The following is an 18,118-nucleotide window of genomic DNA, read 5'->3' as shown; positions in this document are numbered from 1 at the left end:
TGTTTTTTGTTAGTTTCCCCTCTTCAAAACACTTTCTTATTAAATTCTTCATGACTCACAGATCATACAATAGCATCATTTTCTTCAAGATGGTTGATTTTCTTTTTCTTCAGCACCACATTAGTCATTTAGAAACAAATTATTTAACTTCATGGTGTTGTTAATTTCTTTTTTTCTTCCTGTTGTTGATTTTGCTTTGTGGCTTTTCATTTAAGGGGATGTATAGTCATTGTGTAATGGAGACTATAATGTGAGGATCCAATTCAGTATGCATTTCTACTTTCAGACTAAAGACGGACTCCCAATGAAACTGTTCACTATATCTTAACAATAGGATACTGGACTCTCTGCCATTGTCCATGCCCACAAAGATGGACATATAACTGTTATGGAGAACTGTACTATAGTAATAGTATAGAGGGACCCAGTGAGAGGGGGGTGAATTGGGGAGGGGGTAAGGGAAATTCCAGGATCTATGAGACTATCATAAAATGATTATAAACTTTTTAAAAAGTGAAAAAAAAGTAGTATCTATCAGATTGGGATTTTATTAAAACATTCTAGGATCTCAAAGACATACTCAGAAAAATAAAATTGAGCATATACAGGAGCAGCTAATTTTAGAATTACAGTGCAGCCCTATAATGGAAAATAACAAAACTTTGATTCTCTACTATCCTTTATATTTCAATCATTATGCCAGCTTGGCCTTCTAAACTTAGTATTAATAGGGTTTCTCTGATGTGTATTCACAATGCTACAGGTGAGATTTTCAACCTTTCTTTCCCAAGCAAATTAAATATTCTTTCATGGTATTCCTACTTCAAGCTGCTTCCTGTTTAACCTACAGACTGACCTTTTAAAACATGAACAGTATACATGTATGGTAAAGAATTTGGCAATGTTTTCTGTCCATCTATCATGAGCTAAAGATCTTTACTTCAAAATGCTGCCCCTCCTTTCTGGCCTCATGTGCCTGACCCTTTGCTACTTTTCATTGGATTTGGCAGTATTGTTCTCAACATCAGTCTCACCAATACAGTAACATTGAAATCACATTGGCTTCTTGCTGATCTAATTCTTAAATCAGTTCCACCAACTGCTTTTATATTACTAGTTTCAGTCAGTTAAATATGCACATTAGACCAAGGAAATTATGGTCCCATTCTATGATTGGGCATGACCATTGCACGAGATTTACATATATCACTGCACTAGGGCACCAGCAAAGAATGGGCTAGCTTTTCCTGCACCTGTGAAGAGTGGACAGCTTTTGTAAATTACATATGGATTGGGTGAGACACTGTGCTCTGGTATTTTCAGATTCAAACTCTGTGATGCCAGCTGACCCAAGGCCTTTCAGAGTGCTTATGCTTGTTCTTTCTTTTGATTTGAACTTTGGCTTCCTCTTCTGCTCTGCTATTCTAAATTCATAGGTATTTAAATACGTTCTCCAGAAATCATTAACATACTACTTTCTCTATTCTGCTTATTAGATCTAAATTTCTTTTCTCCAAAACCAGATATTTTTAGGAAACCAAATTTCCTAGATTTAGTCTTATCCTATTTTCTTTTTTATGAGGAAATATGACTTTTCACTGTTTAAAAGGTGAATTTTTCCTGTATACCTTGAATCACAGCACCTCTTGCTCTCTTGGAGATCTCATTTTATGAATTTTCTCCCAGAACATGTGTATTATCACTTTTCTTTTTTACTAGCTCTCATCATAGCATAAAGTACAAACCCAATCAATCTTTAAAAGTATATAATGGCAAATATCTTCGTAGTGGATAGTGAAAAATCGTGAAAATTCTCTGTTCTTTGAAAATGCAAGTAAATGAAAACCGCCCTAGATGACTTCTATTTTGTCTGGTGAGACACTACCAATGCCTTACAGGAAGCAGTGGCTTGTGACGGTTTAAGTCCAGCTAGGCTAAAGCAGAATCTAACACCACAGCCCAATAGACAACTAACCATCCACCAACCAAGTCAACAGGCAATCACAGACACTTAGGTGAGCCATAACAAAACCAGTCACATGTGATATCTGTACAATTACCTAGCTCAACATAACCCAAGCTGTTGAAAATTTTTGAGGTAAATAAATTGTGGTGTTGAAAACACTACATTTTGGCATTTTGTTTTTAAGGGCTAAAAGCTAACTGATCAGTCTTGTGCATATATGGATACCAAGATCTTCTGTATCACCTGTTTCCCCTGACTACATATCCTTATGGTATCTCCTCTGCCAACTTTGAACAATATAATGCAATTCTGTGCAGTGCAGTGGATTTTTTTTTACCTTTTGAAGCCAGCCCACCATAAAGTGACCTCCCAAAGAGTCAAGGTCTTACATAATCCGCTCCTCTTGAATATGGGTGAGGATGATAACATTTTATAACTATGGAAGCTGACAAAGAAAAAAGGGTCTTCAGATATAATTAAAAGTCCTGGTCAGTTGACTTTATGTTAACTATAAGGAATATTATCTTATGTGGTATTGACCAAATCAAGTGAGTTTTTTAAAAGAAAATCAAAAGGTTAGGAACTCAAAGTTGGGCAGAATTTCTCCTGTACTATCTTCAAGAAACAAGCTTTCATGAATTCTTTAAGGAAATTAATTGTGTCAACAATATGAGTGAACATAGAAGAGGCACTTTCCATGGCCAAACCTTCAGAACAACGTAACCTGACTGTCACGAAGATCTCAGTCTTGGGAGATCCTGGACAAAGAACCTGATCCAGTCAGCCAAGATTTCTGAACTACAAAACCCAGCAGAAAATAAGCAGGTGATTTTTTTTTCAAGCCACTAACTTGGTGCTAATCTATTATATAATAAGCAAGTAATACAGTTCACACTGGCTACTGAACAGTTTGTCTCCGACTTTTCCATATTTTGATGACTTCTATTCATGTGTCTTATCTCCCTATCTCTTCTTCTTGAATCTTGGTACTTCCTTGCCTATTCCGAATATCTGCAAGGCCCAAAAAACTTGTATTTGTCCTTCAGCTTTCAGTCCATACTTTATTGCAATTGTCCTTTCCTACTAGGTAATTAGGTCGTGGGAAGAATAGTGCCTCCAGTGTCTTATTCATTCCTCACTTCCCCAGCCAGAGAGGAACGCAAGATCTGACAACAAACCAAGAGATCATCTTTATTAAAGACTGAATCATCTTTCTGCAGACTCACCACAGTAACTAAATTTCCCACACATATACCACATTCTCAGTGTTAGCCCACCCAGAGTAAGCAGCAGCATTATTCAAGGAGTCAAGGAATTCTGTCAGCGTCACAGCAAAGCTTGGGGTCTCCCACTGGCTCAGAAAAATAAACTAAATGTGTGCAATCTTACCAGGGAAGGTGACAAAGATAAGAGGAGGGACACATATACTCACCCTAAGCAAGAAAGGGAGTGGGAATGGGTCAGTGGGGAAATCACTAGAGAAAGGTGGTTTTCAAAATGCAATCACTTGGTTAGTGATACGTGTGAATGAGGAAAAACACAGGTCTGAACTGCTGAGGTTAATTACTAAGTCACACGGGCTTACCAAGAAGTCTTCTCACCTACTGACAGGAGGCACTTAAGAGTCTTCTAACTTTGACCATGTGCACATTACCTCCTGGCATCTTAACTTGAGCATGTCGTATTTTAGGAGCTACTTGAAGCATTTCAAGCTGGTCCTCTCAGCAGTTAGCAGAGCCCAACTGGAAAAATTTAATCCCTCAACCTTTTTTTGAAGGTCTTCAACTTCTCAATTCCCTAGTTATTTTTTTTTTTTATTTTACATTACTTTTCTTTATTTCTTGATAGTAAAATCAGGCCAGCATGGTGTCTAAGCAGACTAACCCTTTTCCACGCAGTGTTGGTATCCCATATGAGCACTGGTTCATGTTCTGGCCATTCGACTTCCTATACAGCTCCCTGCTTGTGGCCTCGGACAGCAGTAGAGGAGGACTCGGGTCCTTAGGCCCCTGAATCCATATGGAAGACCTAAATATAGCCCCTGACTCGTAACTCTGGATCAGCTCAGCTCTGGCCATTGCAGCCAATTGGGGAGTGACCCTATGAACGCCAAACCTCTCTGTTTTTCATTCCCTCTGCAAATCTGCCTCTCCAATAAAAATAAGTAAATAAATCTTTAAATTTTAAATAATATTTATCAGAGTCAACAAAATTTATAGTTAGAATTCTAGGAGCATAATGATATTGCCTTCCTCTCTCTCTCAAATATTTCTTCCTTCTTTTTTTTTTAATTTTCAAGATGAGATGATTAGGTTTGTGTGGGAAAAGGCTTAATACTTCAACAAATAAATAACTTTACAAGTAAAAAGCAAAAAAAAAAAAAACCTTACTTTAGCGGGAATAGAGACAATGGCTATAAACCATAATTGTGCGATTTGTTTTGAGCAAAATACAAAGCAGCAGCCCTAACTAGGAGACAGGAACCGCAAATTATCTTCCATTCCCTGCTACAGCTTGCTGTCAGCCATGCATCCTCAGGATTAGTGCCCATTTGCTGTTTAGATTATAGGCTCAAGAGAAACGGAGAATCATCTTCTCATTTATTTGTTCACTGCTCAGACCCTGACAACCCAAAATGTTACAAGCGTTGTGTTCGAGAATGGGAAGAAAAAGTGAGAAAAAGGCTATTTGTCATCAAGTAGTTCATGATTTCAGTGGAAGGAAAGAGAAATAGGGACTATTTTAATGTAACGCTTTGGTATAAAAGGATGTTTCCTTATAAATTTGAAACACAGGAATATAATGAAGTTTCCTATGTGTAAGGTACTGAACAAATTGTTACAATCCTTCTTCCATAGATCCACAGGCTGAAGTATCTAGCAAATATATGTGCTGATGTCCAAATTGCCAAAAACTTCATCTATTTCATCCCAGCCAGTTCTTAATTTCTGTGTTTTTTCCCCCTAAGTCATAACTCAAGCTACATTGGAACAAATGCACAAAATCTCTCCTGCTCCACATGTTCCTTACTTTGTACCCAAAAGCACATTGTTATCACTAAATCATTAAAGAGAGAAAATCACTTGCTAAAAGCCAACCATGGGTCAGACACTGTCCCAGGCAGAAACTAGTTTTGAAAACAAACTCTTCAGGGGATCATGCACATGATCCAGGCAACAGTCAGCCAAAGTCCAAAGTCCTCAGCTGCAAGTGTTGCTCTTAAGATAGCAGGTGCAGATGGATGCCAGTGGTCTTTAGGGAAGGTCAGCAGCAGCCAGAGGACAGAGACAGATCAGTGCAGGTTTCTAAGATTGGAAGTTACAGGGAAGATATTGCCTGGGCCAGGTCCCTGTGTGACAGCGCCAGAGCCTCTGGCAGCACACATTCCTAAGCTAATTGGCCACATGTTCAGTTCTCCTCCTCCATATAGACACGCCATGACCCAACTGAGGACCTTTTGGCTGAGACAGTGCTTAGTACTAAAAACAAAACAAAGCAAACAAAAACAGATAAATTAAGTTGATAAGAAATATGGTTTCCCAAATGAAGACAGGACAGGGAAAAGGCATTGAGTTGCTCCTCTCTCTGAGAGGAACCCTCTGGTCAGGCACTTCTTGTATCTGTTTATTTCTTAACTCTTTACTTATGCGTCATCACCTCTTCAAATTATGGTTCATGCTTCGTGCATCACTGTAAATGTATCATTAACATTTCAGGTAGAAGGCTGACATTAGCACCTCATCTAACTACTGAGGAAACTGGTATTTGATTATAAGTAATTTGTCCAAAAGAGCATTGCCTGAGGTGCTCTAGCTGCCTTTGGGTTCCCAAACCAACAGGCCAGTGCATGGCTTCCCTGACCTCAATTCCCCTCTTCAATCTCCACATGATTTCTCCCCCTTTTCACACTTGCACTCTTTCCAAAAAGATGATCAAATGATATCAACCAGCAGATTAAATGGGATTGAGCGTTCCACATTTTACCTTGTTCTATATTCTCTCTGCAAACTACTCTCTTAAAGATGTATTTATTTTTATTGCAAAGTCAGATATGCAGAGAGGAGGAGAGACAGAGAAGAAGAACTTCTGTCCGCTGTTTCACTTCCCAAGGGACTGTAATGGCCCTAGCTGTGCTAGTCCGAAGCCAGGAGCTCTTCCAGGTCTCCCATGCGGTTGCAGGGTCCCAAGGCTTGGGCCATACTCAACTGCTTTCCCAGGCCACGAGCATGGAATCGGAAGGAAAGTGGGGCCACCGGGACTACAACCAGCGACCAAATGGGACCCCATCATGTTCAAAGCAAGGACTTTTGCCACTAGGCCAACGTGCCAGGCCCAAACTGCAATTTCTATTGAAAGGTTTGTTATCTGGCACAGTAAAACCTCTCTGTTTTTGTTCCTTCTCAATCTTTTAATGGGTTTCTCTTTATTCACAGATTCTTTGTTTTTTGGTATTTCTTTGCTTGAATATTACACTGTTTTGTTCTACATCCTTTTCTTAAGTAAACCTTGCTAACCCCATAACCTTGACTTATATGAAACAATATCTTGAGGCTCCAACTCTCCCTGCTTTGTACTTCCAGTTCCCTTCCAGATACTATCCTGCAGTTCTCCAGTGCAGCTCCAACTCAGCTTATGTCCAATTCCTTTCTGTCTCTTCCCAAAACCTGCTAATTGCTCCACCATTCATGTTGCGGCTGTTGTTTTGTAATTATTAACTACATTCATGCTGAATGCTTCCATATACTATTATTTTTTTAAGTCCAGCTAATTCCATCCTATATAGTTATCTTTTTATTCCTATTGGCACTAATTCTAAGCATTATCAAGGTCTCAGGCAAATCATCCTGTGTGTCATGTATACATTCAACCTAAATTTTAACTTTAATGGCACCCTTAGTTAAGATTTGGATTTTCACATCAAAATTCAAGTCTTCTATTTCTATACTGTTCTTTTAAAAATCAGATTCAAATTCTTCGTACGTAGTGTGTTTGATTTTGACTTACACTTTATTTACTGATTTATTGAGCATAATGTACATTCACATAGAATTTTAGTACCATGCATGACTCAAGTAGCATTAGCACTAGCAGAGTTCATAGATGCTTTATTTCCTATTCATCTGCCTGCTGTGTGAAGTCACTGCCTGCAAAGCCAGGCAGGTTGCAATTGCCACCATATGGTGCCAATTTGGGTCCCACCTGCTCCACTTCCAATCCTGCTCCCTGCCAATGTACCTGGAAAAGCAACAGAAATGGCACAAGTGATTGGCCCTTGCCACCCACAGGGGATACTGGAACCCCTGGTTCTTGGCTTCAGTCTGGGCTAGGCCCTTACAGCCAGTAGAGGTGTAAACCAGCAGAGGGAAGATTTCTCTCCCCGTCTATCTTTCTCCCTATAACTGCCTTTCATACAATTATTAAAAAGATACACATTCAATACAATATTGATATTTACTATATTCAAAATACGAAACTAACCACTGTAAAGATCAAAATATAAGTTCATTTCATTGAAATGAACTTAACATTAGATTTACTTTTAAATGTTTTAAAAACTGATAGGGGAGATAAGCCACATTTATGATACATGCTAGAATGACATAATTATATAAAACATACAGAATAAAGTTGCCAGAATCATTTTAGGAAGAGTTTGCTTTCAGTGGGATAAAACAACCATATTTCATCATGGTGTCAGTAGCTTAAAAAATACTTCAGGGCCCGGCGCGGTGGCACAGTGGTTAAGGTCCTAGCCTTGCACCCCGGGGATCCCATATGGGCGCCGGTTCTAATCCCGGCAGCCCCGCTTCCCTTCCAGCTCCCTGCCTGTGGCCCGGGAAAGCAGTGGAGGACAGCCCAAAGCTTTGGGACCCTGCACCCGCGTGGGAGACCCAGAAGAGGCTCCTGGCATCGGATCAGCATAGCATCAGCCCGTTGCGCTCACTTGGGGAGTGAATCATCGGATGGAAGACCTTCCTCTCTGTCTCTCCTCTCTATATATCCGCCTTTCCAATAAAAATAAAATAAATCTTTAAAAAAAAATACTTCAAAAGTGAGCAGAATGGGGATTTTCAATTGTTTATTCTTTCCATACACATTATGTGAGGCATTGCACTGAGTTCTAGAGATAGAGAAATTAAGAGAAGACAGATCCTTATTTCAAGCTATCTCAAACCAGTGGGGAAATGGATTAAGCTAACCATTGCAATAGGCAGAAGAATTATGAACATTTTCCAAAAGGGGCATATATAAATAGTTACAAGGATAGGAGTTGAAAACAACTACTGTTCAAAAGAAATATGTCTAAGGATAGAGGTTATTTGAATTACATTTACAGTATCACATAGCCTGGGCCAAAATGAAGATGGGGTTGAGGAAGAAAAAAAAATATTCCACACAGAGAAATCAAGGGCTAAATGATGGAAAGGTGTGAAGAGCGTACATTATGGTACAATAGGAGTACAATAGCATACAATAGGAAAGCTGAAGGGGGAATTGCAAGATATGATAGAAAAAGATATTCTGACTAGGCTATGGATCAGATAAAGCCCAGGCTAAGAGAAAAAAGATGTTCTTTAGGAGTAACCAACAGTGGATTCATCCTTAGCGAGTAGGCCACAGATTCCCCTAATTGATCCACTTCTGACTGAAAAATTGATTTTGTTGACATCAAGTAGGTAATTATGGAACCTTTGAAAATTCTTATTTTCTACTACTGACTGCATTAAACTTCCCAGCCTGCATTCTCTGGAGTGGCAATTCTTTCTGTTTTGTTATAACTTCTGAGATTCAGTCATCTTGTTTTTATTTCCGAATGCCCTACTATCTGTGAAAAAATTCATAGGATTTGGGAACGTAGACAATGACAGTACCCAAACATTTCAGAATCTAGCTTTCTTCCATTGCTATAAACATAATTTTCAGCCACTACTAATAAACTAGATTTGACTTTTATTTGTAGTTGGAAAAGCAAGCTACAAGCTGTTTCTAAATCAGCTTTAAAAAAAAAATTCTCAAGTATACATAGTCTGCCTCTCGTTTGATCGCTATACATTACATTTAGCTCCATGAAAACAAAGAAAATGGCCAATTAAGAGGAAGAAACCCAGCAGTTGAGAGAAAAGAATCAACATTAAAAATTCAAAGATCCCTTCACTAGGAATATTTTTCTTTGTATTTGGTATCATCATACCATATGCTGTCCTCTAAGATATCACAGAAAACTTGCTCATGGAAATTCCCTCATCTCCAACCTGATCATTGTCATCATTCCTGAGACAAGAAAGAAATGTGTAAATTTATCACAGTTTCTTGAAAACATGTTTAATTGCATGATAGAATATTTCCCTCTAACACCTAGATGAGAAAACGTCAAGATGAAACAAAGGCTTTAGTAAAGTAGACCTACAAGTGGAACACTATGGTGTGAATCTTGCATTACCAAAGGAAACGCTGGAAAATTGGTGCTTCAATGGAACAAAAAATACAGCCTCAGGAAGTGAGAGCACACTGTAGAAATAAAGATGGGATGGCATTGAAGACAAATGTTTATTCTATGGTTTTAAATAGATCCTAGTGAAAGAAAATCACCAGTATGCCAAAAACAACATCCTTCAGATACTTTGGGATGCTTGCAAATGCCTGGTCAAATCGGTCCCAAATTGGGCATCTTTGTGCCAGTTCATGCTTCTTGTTGAGGAGTTTAGAGTTCTATATCTACTATTTTCTCTCAAAACCAGTTTCTCCATTGCTGCCATTCTAACTGCAGCTGGCAAAGTCATCTGATATTTTCATTAAGTCAAATAGCCAGTAAATGACAAAATCACACTTTTTTTCCCCTTCAAAAAAAATCCCTAATTGTTCTGCCCTGCCAATATAGATATGGTCCTCTTCCTCCTGCATCATGGGCTCGCCATTTTAAAGAGTCTCTTACTCTTGCAGCTAAACTTTGGAGTGGGATAGTCCCCCATTTTCATTAAGGTGAGCACAGCTGTGGTAGTTTCCATGGCAACAATAGATATTTTCCAAAGACACACAGAGGAAAACTATTTCCTTATACACTGTTATGTCATTTATTCTTTCGCTCTTTTGTTAGTTTTGAAACAATGTGTTCAATCTCCAATTGATGCCCTCTCAATGACCTTTCCTATGTTTGACAAATGTGTTTTGATGTACTCAACTCACAAAACACCCTCTGCTGACTTAGGAAACTTCCAATATAAAAGGATTATTCTGGGCCCAGCGGCATGGCCTAGTGGCTAAAGTCCTCACCTTCAAAGCATTGGAATCCCATATGGGTGCCTGTTCTAATCCTGGCAGCTCCACTTCCCATCCAGCTCCCTGCTTGAGCCTGGGAAAGCAGTCGAGGACAGCCCAAAGCTTTGGGACCCTGCACTCATGTGGGAGACCTGGAAGAGGTTCCTGGTTCCGGCTTTAGACCGGCACAGCACTGGCTGTTGCAACTACTTCTGGAGTGAATCATCGGATGGAAGATCTTCCTCTCTGTCTCTCCTCCTCTCTGTATATCTGACTTTGTAATAAAAATAAATAAATCTTTAAAAAAATTTTTTTTAAAAAAAGGGTTGTTCTAAAGCAAGAGGTAGACTTCTTCCCCAATACACTACAACTAAACTTACTCTCTTTATTGAATTCATTCACAGTATAATTGGAGGACCCTTTTTCATGAATTTATCATGTTCATATTATGATTGATAATCATGAGATTTCGATTTTTTTTAAAGATTTATTTTTATTATTTTCTCATTGGAAAGGCGGATATACAGAGAGGAGAGACAGAGAGGAAGATCTTCCATCCGATGATTCACTCCCCAAGTGAGCGCAACGGGCCGATACTATGCCGATCCGAAGCCAGGAGCCTCTTCCGGGTCTCCCACGCAGGTGCAGGGTCCCAAAGCCTTGGGCCGTCCTCGACTGCTTTCCCGGGCCACAGGCAGGGAGCTGGAAGGGAAGCGGGGCTGCCGGGATTAGAACCGGCGCCCATATGGGATCCCGGGCGTGCTAGGCGAGGACCTTAACCACTTGCGCCACCGCGCCGGGCCGAGATTTCGATTTTTTAGTGCATTTTTCTTTTGGTGTTTTGTATGCCTTGACCAGGAAGACTTTACACACAGCCCAGAACAAAGTATATGAAAAGCATATGAAAATGTTTATGGCAGAAAGACAGTACCTACCTGCGCAGGCCTTTGCTGAGGGCCCAGCCCATGAGCCATTTCAGAATATGATGAGGCCTTCGGATCAGTGCCCCGTGTCTTGGGACGCACTGTATCAGACCCCAGATTGGAGGTTATTGCCAAAGTCTTGGGTCGGGCAGCTGTGGTGCCTGTTGACACTAAATGACTTTGTTCATCCTTTCTGCTTGCTGCTTCATCTTCTCCCTCAGAGTCCACAATAAAAACATATTCAGCTTTGAAGAGGTCACTTTGCTGCATGCCTTCTGACTCCCTTGCTTTAAGCCCTCTTTCCTGGGAACTCTTTCCACTGACTTCTAAAGTATTCGTCAATGTCTCGTGGTCTTTGTCTTGTTGGCTCCAAGTGTTCAAGACTGAGTAGTCATTAGAATCAGACTGAAATAGATACAGGAATATAAAAAGCATTGATAATGGCTTAAAAGGTACTTATTTTTTGCATGTACATTGGAAAGTTTAACCGCTTACAGAGAGCTTTTAAGCACAGATTTTTAAAACTGGATTGCTCCAAGGGCTTAAAGTCAATGGTTTATTTTGCTAACCCTTCTGTTTGACTTGGCCAGACCCCAAGCAACTTCATGCTCAGAATCAATGTCAACAAGAAAAACAAATTTTATTTACCATTATTGAAATTATCTTTGAAAAAGAGGCAGTGAAAAACAGAAAATGTTTTTGATAAAGATATCAAAGAAATCCATAGGGATTGGGCAAATGTTTAGTTTATGTTTGAGTGTATACTTTGAAAACTAGAGAGGTAATGTAATTTGAATGAAACTTTTTAAATAACATAAATCCCTCTAAAAATCTTCAAAGGAAAGCAAAATTGGAAAAAATGTATAGATTAGCGCACAAAACCATATGAGCTATTTGGAAGAACTTGAACACCAAAACATATATAGATAGTTTTAGTGCAAAGTGTTCTTGACTGATATTTTATTTTAGATTTTTAATTCTAAATCTCCCATTCAACTTTTTATAAATATGCAGAAAGTTTGCAAGATCAGGACTAGCATAGCTCTTTCCAACACATGTGTTTTGTGTTGTGCATGCAGATGGAAATCAAGTCATTGATTAGATACAAGCAGACTAAGAAGCGGATTTTCATGAACACTCTTCAATTGCTGCTGCCAATTGTATCAGTTGTACCTCTGATGAGAATTTCTTCATCCATCTTTTTTTCTATTTCTTTAATGCATTTTTCACAGCATTTATTACTACCCAAAATTATATTATATGTTTCTCATTTTATTATTGTCTATCCTACCGATAACAAGTAAGCTTTAAAAAACAAAAGGCGTCCTTTTATACTTATAATTCCAAACAGTAAGAGCTTAGCATATGTTCAACAAAGAGCTAAATAAACTAATAGCTACCCTATACTGACATTGAACTGTTTAGAAAACAGGAAGAAACTTTAATCTTTTAAAGATGTGGTTATGTTAATACCATCACAATCAGCCAGTGAAGCTTGTCATCTTTGGAAGCTTTGCAGGCCTGCAGCCTGGATTGGCTCACATAGTTGCAAGATCATACTATTCGGAGAGCCTGGTAGCAAAGGATCTCATGGATACATTGCAAGTAACTAAGCACCATTTGAGAGAATCTGCACAGAAATGTTCCATATGTAGACAAATATGTATAGACATATATTCACATGGAGGAACTATGTAATGGAGATGAACATACCAGGAAGTAAAGATAAACTACAGTATGCATCTCTCTTCATGGATAAAAGCAGCGCTATCAATGAAACTGTTAAATATATCTTGACAATAGGATGCTGGACTCTGTCATTGTCTATACCAACATTGTCATGATACACTTAGCTGAATGATGGACTTGTGTCTGTTGTTGAAAGACTCTACTATTGTAATATTATAGGAGAAAACAATAGGGGGAAAAAGGGAAATCCCTGTGCCTATGGAACCATATCATGAAAAACATATAATATAAAAATAAATAAGGTCGTTCTCAAAAAAGAAAAAATGCTTTACATATAAAGTTCAGGATTTCTCTGAAACAACTCGACCTCATTACTCTTTAACAGAAGACAGCAGCATTGAAAACTCCAGGACTGTGAAAACATCTCTGCTTCCTAGATAAAGGAAAAGCAGCTTTGGTGTGCGCAACTTGGATCTGATTATTTTTATACACTTCCAATAGGCTAAAGATAATATGAAGTTATCTCAACCTCATTTTATTCAAGATAAAGCAATATTAGATACATTTTAAGGAGAAAAAAGCTTTATTCAGAATTGCATTATTCTAACACAAATTACTTTCAGGGTGTTTTTATTATTTGTTGGTTCTAATTTCACTTCTAAACCTGATTTAATTTTAGGTAGACAGGTTATTTAAAACTTATCTCAGCTTCTAATAGCATACAATGAACATTGTCCACCAAATCACGTAATATCTGTAATGGAAAATTTCTGAAAGTGACATAGTACCATTTTTGTCATTTTTTTCTGGTTGTTCGTTACTAGACTGCTTTTGTCCTAACCATTTTCCTACATAACATTTTTCTTTTTTCACACTATTTTCTTGCGATGCATTTCAAAGTTACATTATTGAAAGTTTATGCGCTGTTTTAAACAGCAGATAGGGTTTTTCAACTAAAATTGTACAAATTGACAAAACCAGCAACAAAATATGGTTATGCTAATTCCCACAACTGCTCCAGCCTTGGATATCATTTTTTTAAGTGTTACTAATTCTCAAATGTAAAATAATAACGTGTTACTGTTTTCTTGAATTTTCTTAAACTTGAACAATTAAATTCCACTTTATTACCTTAAGCTACACTGGGGTGATGATTCCAAGAGACAGAATTTACCATGGTAAATAGCTATCAAAAGGACATCAACTCAACAGTTAAGAGTAACGCACCAGCGAAAACTTGAAATGTGATAATACTTAGGCTCCTACAGCATAATCCTATATTCAGTCAGACCAACTTTAGATGTCACAATTATCTTCCTTTAAGCACAAGAAATAAACAATTATACAAATCTCCAAATCATCATTAAGAAAAACTCAATATAAATGTTGGAAACATAAAATGATAAAAAAATATCCTACCCTGTTGACAGTTTCTGGATTCTTATCACTTGGATCCTCAGGAATCTTAACCAGGAATTTGGAGGTGTCAGTCAGCTGAGTGTGAGTTGGCAGTTTTCGGCAGTAGGGACAAACGTGAAGATCAGAGGTTTGGCTTCAGAGTCACCAGAAGAGACCTACGAAAAACATAGTAAATTAGACTTTCAGCTTACCAGAGGTTTATCTTGACTTTATTCTCAACATACTATGACATTTGTCTCATTTATTTTGATCAATGGCCTATTGTCCCATGAACATGTGTACAACTGCCAGAGAAACCAGTCATAAAAATGATTATAATTTTTTATGGTTATAATTTTTATGATACCTTTTGCCAGAAAAAAGTACTACAACCCCAGGAAGGTCCTATTATGGGCAGGGCAATAAAATAACAGGTTGGAGAGCAAGCTGCTGAGCTGGATCCTACAGGGTGTCACTACCACAGTGCGGTTATCATTAACATAGCATCTGGTCTGTTTCACAGTTGACTTGTATCAATTTGACCCTGGGAGAGCAAGTTCAATATATTAACTCATGAACAACAAGCATACAAGGAAATTTCAATATTTATCATTACAAAGAATGCTAAAATATAAACTTAAAATTAAAAGCACGCCTTGGATTACAAATGCCTGGCAATCAAGGGCAGACCCTCTCATTTACTCCTAACTCATTCAAAAATACGCCATTACTTTAGGATGAGAGAAGTTGGCATAGATGTTAAGATGCTGGTTAGGACTATCACCACACCTGAGTGCTGGGTTTGACTCCCAGCTCTGGCTCCTGATTCCAACTTTGTCACTGCAGGCCCTGGGGAGTGAGGACACAGGTGGGCAATAATAATGACTCAAGTAGTTGAGTTCCTTCTGCCTCCATGGCAAGGCTGGAATGAATTCCCCAGCTTTTGGTTTCAAACCAGCCCAGCCTCAGCTGTTATAAATATTTGGGGGATGAATATTTATTCTCCCTCACTTCCCCCTCTCAAATAAATATTTTTGACAGGGTAAATAAATTTCTTATAACATAAGAAATAATTATCATTACCCCTTTATTACAGTCATGCCACAATCTCCAAGAGGCAGCTTACCATAAAAGAATAAATCACTGCTTACTTTTATACTAAAAAAAATATATCAGATTTACTGTGATATTTGGAGAGCAAGATAGCTTACACATAACACAAGAGCTTTTCTAGATGTGTAGTTTTTTTTATTGTTAATAACATTGTATTATGTGATACAGTTTTATAGGTGCTGGGATTTCTCCCGCTCCTCCCACAACCTTCCCCCCATGGTGGATTCTCCACCTTGCTGCATAACCACAGTTCAAGTTCAGTTGAGATTCCTTCATTGCAAGTACATATTTAGGACGAAGTCTGCATGTTGAGACTCATGGATATCATGACGGAATGGAAAGTGGTTTGGGTAATACAATCACTGAAGGTGATTCAAATAATCTATTCTAGAATTGTCCATGGGTGGTACATGAAAAAGATAAACTTTCAGGAGTTGAGGAAGAAAAGGTGAAATTTGGATCTTGTCCCCTGGTCTGGAGGAAGGCCTGCTCTTAGCATTGAATATCTTGCAAACAGATCTATCTTAATGTTCTTTCCCTATGAAATTTAAATAGGATTACCAATAAGGCTCTACATAATCACCTCCTGGTAAAGAATTATTTCCAAGTTGCAATTCCTTCTAAAATATACAAAATGCATTTTCCCCCAAAACTTTGCCAATTCTTGTCACTCAATCTTTTCAATCTCTGCAACACAAGTAGAGCTCCAGAACTGATGCATCACAAACTATAAACTTTTAAAAAGTTGATAGCTATAATTTTAGTGAACAAAACAGAAATGAAATATGAATGAAACCTGATGCTTCAGACACTTCGGTGTGCTTTTGGAACAATATGCTGGCAGTTTCTAAACATAGTCATACACTGATAGTAAAGACAACTTGAACTAAAATAAAACTTTTTCCTTCTTTATTGTTATATTTTCCTACAGAAGCATCATTTTAAAACAAAATTCTTTCATCACTGCAGGAGGGCTTTCTTTTTTAGTTGAACTGATACATGATGCCATTACAGAAAACAAAAATATGGAAAAGTTAATAGAACTAAAGACTTATTCATCTCTCCAGGTTTTCGATGGAGAGAAAGGAGGCCAGAGATAAATTTCTCTCTACACCAATATACCTGAATCACAATCACAAGATTATTGGATAATTAATCTTTAAGCTAACAGCACAATATTACAATGGGTTTCTTTTTACTGACTTTACATAACACCCGTTTATCTTAACAGGGGACTGGTACTCCATTGTGAAAAACTTCACAGTAGAAAAGGATTAAAACTATGCTTGTGAAACAAGAGTATTTCAAAAAATTCATAGAAAATGAGATTAAAACATAAGCTTATTTTTAAGGCATTTTTAAATCAGTACATGGTTCTTCAGAGTATGCATTTTCCATAAAATTTTGAAGGCTCCTCATATTATACAACAATCAGATGAGAGCCACATGTTAGCCAGGAAAGTGTTGAATCCCTTACTGAGGAAAGAGAAAATACATTTTTTGTTTGCTGCATAGTGTGGCCAAGTTCCAATGAAGCCAAAAATGGATTGCTATGGTGATAAAAAATCATTTTCCACACAAAGCAAGAACAGATGCATGTTAATAGCATTGCACTTGTTAATTGCCAATTAACAGTTTCAGCCCTCAATGGCAATGCCGTTTAAACATCTTAGTTGCTATCATGGTGAAAATATTTTAATAGTAGCAATAAGAGCTGAAAGGATTAAAATATTTTCCTAAAAATATGCTTTGACACACTCAAAATCCATAAAATGTCACCTTCCTCAACAGACCGCCTAATATTTTGAGAAATTGTTGTCACCCATGCCATGCAGGCTATCTGTTTCTTCTGCTCAGTTTCAGGCTATCAGAGCTTCCCGTATTTCCCTGAAACTTCGCTTCCTTCCGATGGCGACACCTACACTCACAGATGGCCAGGAGCCTCCTATTCAAGAGGCGTTGAAAGGTATGTCAGCATTCCCACTATGCCAAGGACAGTCCTGAGCATTTCCTCTGCCCAATGAGCAGTTTTGCTTTACCAGCTCGCCCTTTTTCCTAACTGCAGATAACACTTCATTTCGATATACAGACAGATTTATCTGCGCCCGTGTAGCTAGCTCTCCCTCTCGCCCTCTTGCAGCAAACACCATGAGCACAGTTTACTGCTTTTAAAAGTCAGTGAAAGCATTAAGCAAAGACCTCCTTTTACCTGGGGTGTGGTCTGAATGCTCCCTGCTAAGATGCACGAGTTCATTTGGAAGTAATTGTTCCCGCAGCCACTCAGAAGCCCCTGTTCTGGAAGCATTGATTCATCACACAAGGGAGTGAGCAAACCAATGACTGAGGTGGGAAGGAAGCTTCTTACTAAAACAACACACACACACGCACACGCACACAGGGAAAAAAAGAATTCTAAAAAGAGGTAAGGCAAAATCCTTTCTGAATCAAAGAATTATGTCAGCTCCAGAGAACAGATTTATGTGTCCACAATTTTTAGATTTGGAACTTCACGAGAGGTCATGCCGACTGCTGAGTGGTATCTAAGTGAAAAAAAAAAAAAGCCACCTATGTGGGTTTGTCCTCTTTTTTCCATGTATGCATTCCAATTACATGTTCTACGGAAGGAAGTGAGAAGTCAAATCATACAGCAAGGAGAAGCAAATGGAAGGGTCATGGCATTGCCAAACCCAGTGATCCGTTGGTCACGCTCACGGAGAACATTTAGAAATAGAAACACATGCGAACACTGTCTACATACAGAAGCAGAAAACAC

General features: G+C 38.3%; 1 protein-coding gene across 1 annotated transcript in view; it reads right to left on the bottom strand.

Annotated features, from left to right (window-relative positions):
- The window catches only part of LOC121158682 (muscular LMNA interacting protein), a 130,205-nt gene extending 112,606 nt beyond the window's left edge, over window positions 1–17,599 (bottom strand). Inside the window, 4 exon segments of the mRNA XM_040983568.1 lie at window positions 11,158–11,550; window positions 14,254–14,354; window positions 14,357–14,408; window positions 17,555–17,599. Coding sequence (XP_040839502.1) covers window positions 11,158–11,550; window positions 14,254–14,354; window positions 14,357–14,408; window positions 17,555–17,599 — 591 coding nt within the window.
- Window positions 17,600–18,118: the final 519 nt, after the last annotated feature.

This window comes from Ochotona curzoniae, unplaced genomic scaffold (genome assembly GCF_017591425.1).
Source record: "Ochotona curzoniae isolate NIBS_2020 unplaced genomic scaffold, NIBS_Ocur_1.0 contig_3819, whole genome shotgun sequence".
NCBI classification, from domain to species: domain Eukaryota; kingdom Metazoa; phylum Chordata; class Mammalia; order Lagomorpha; family Ochotonidae; genus Ochotona; species Ochotona curzoniae.
The sequence above is the reverse complement of the archived record's forward strand: the minus strand, read 5'-3'. Positions and strand labels throughout refer to the sequence as shown.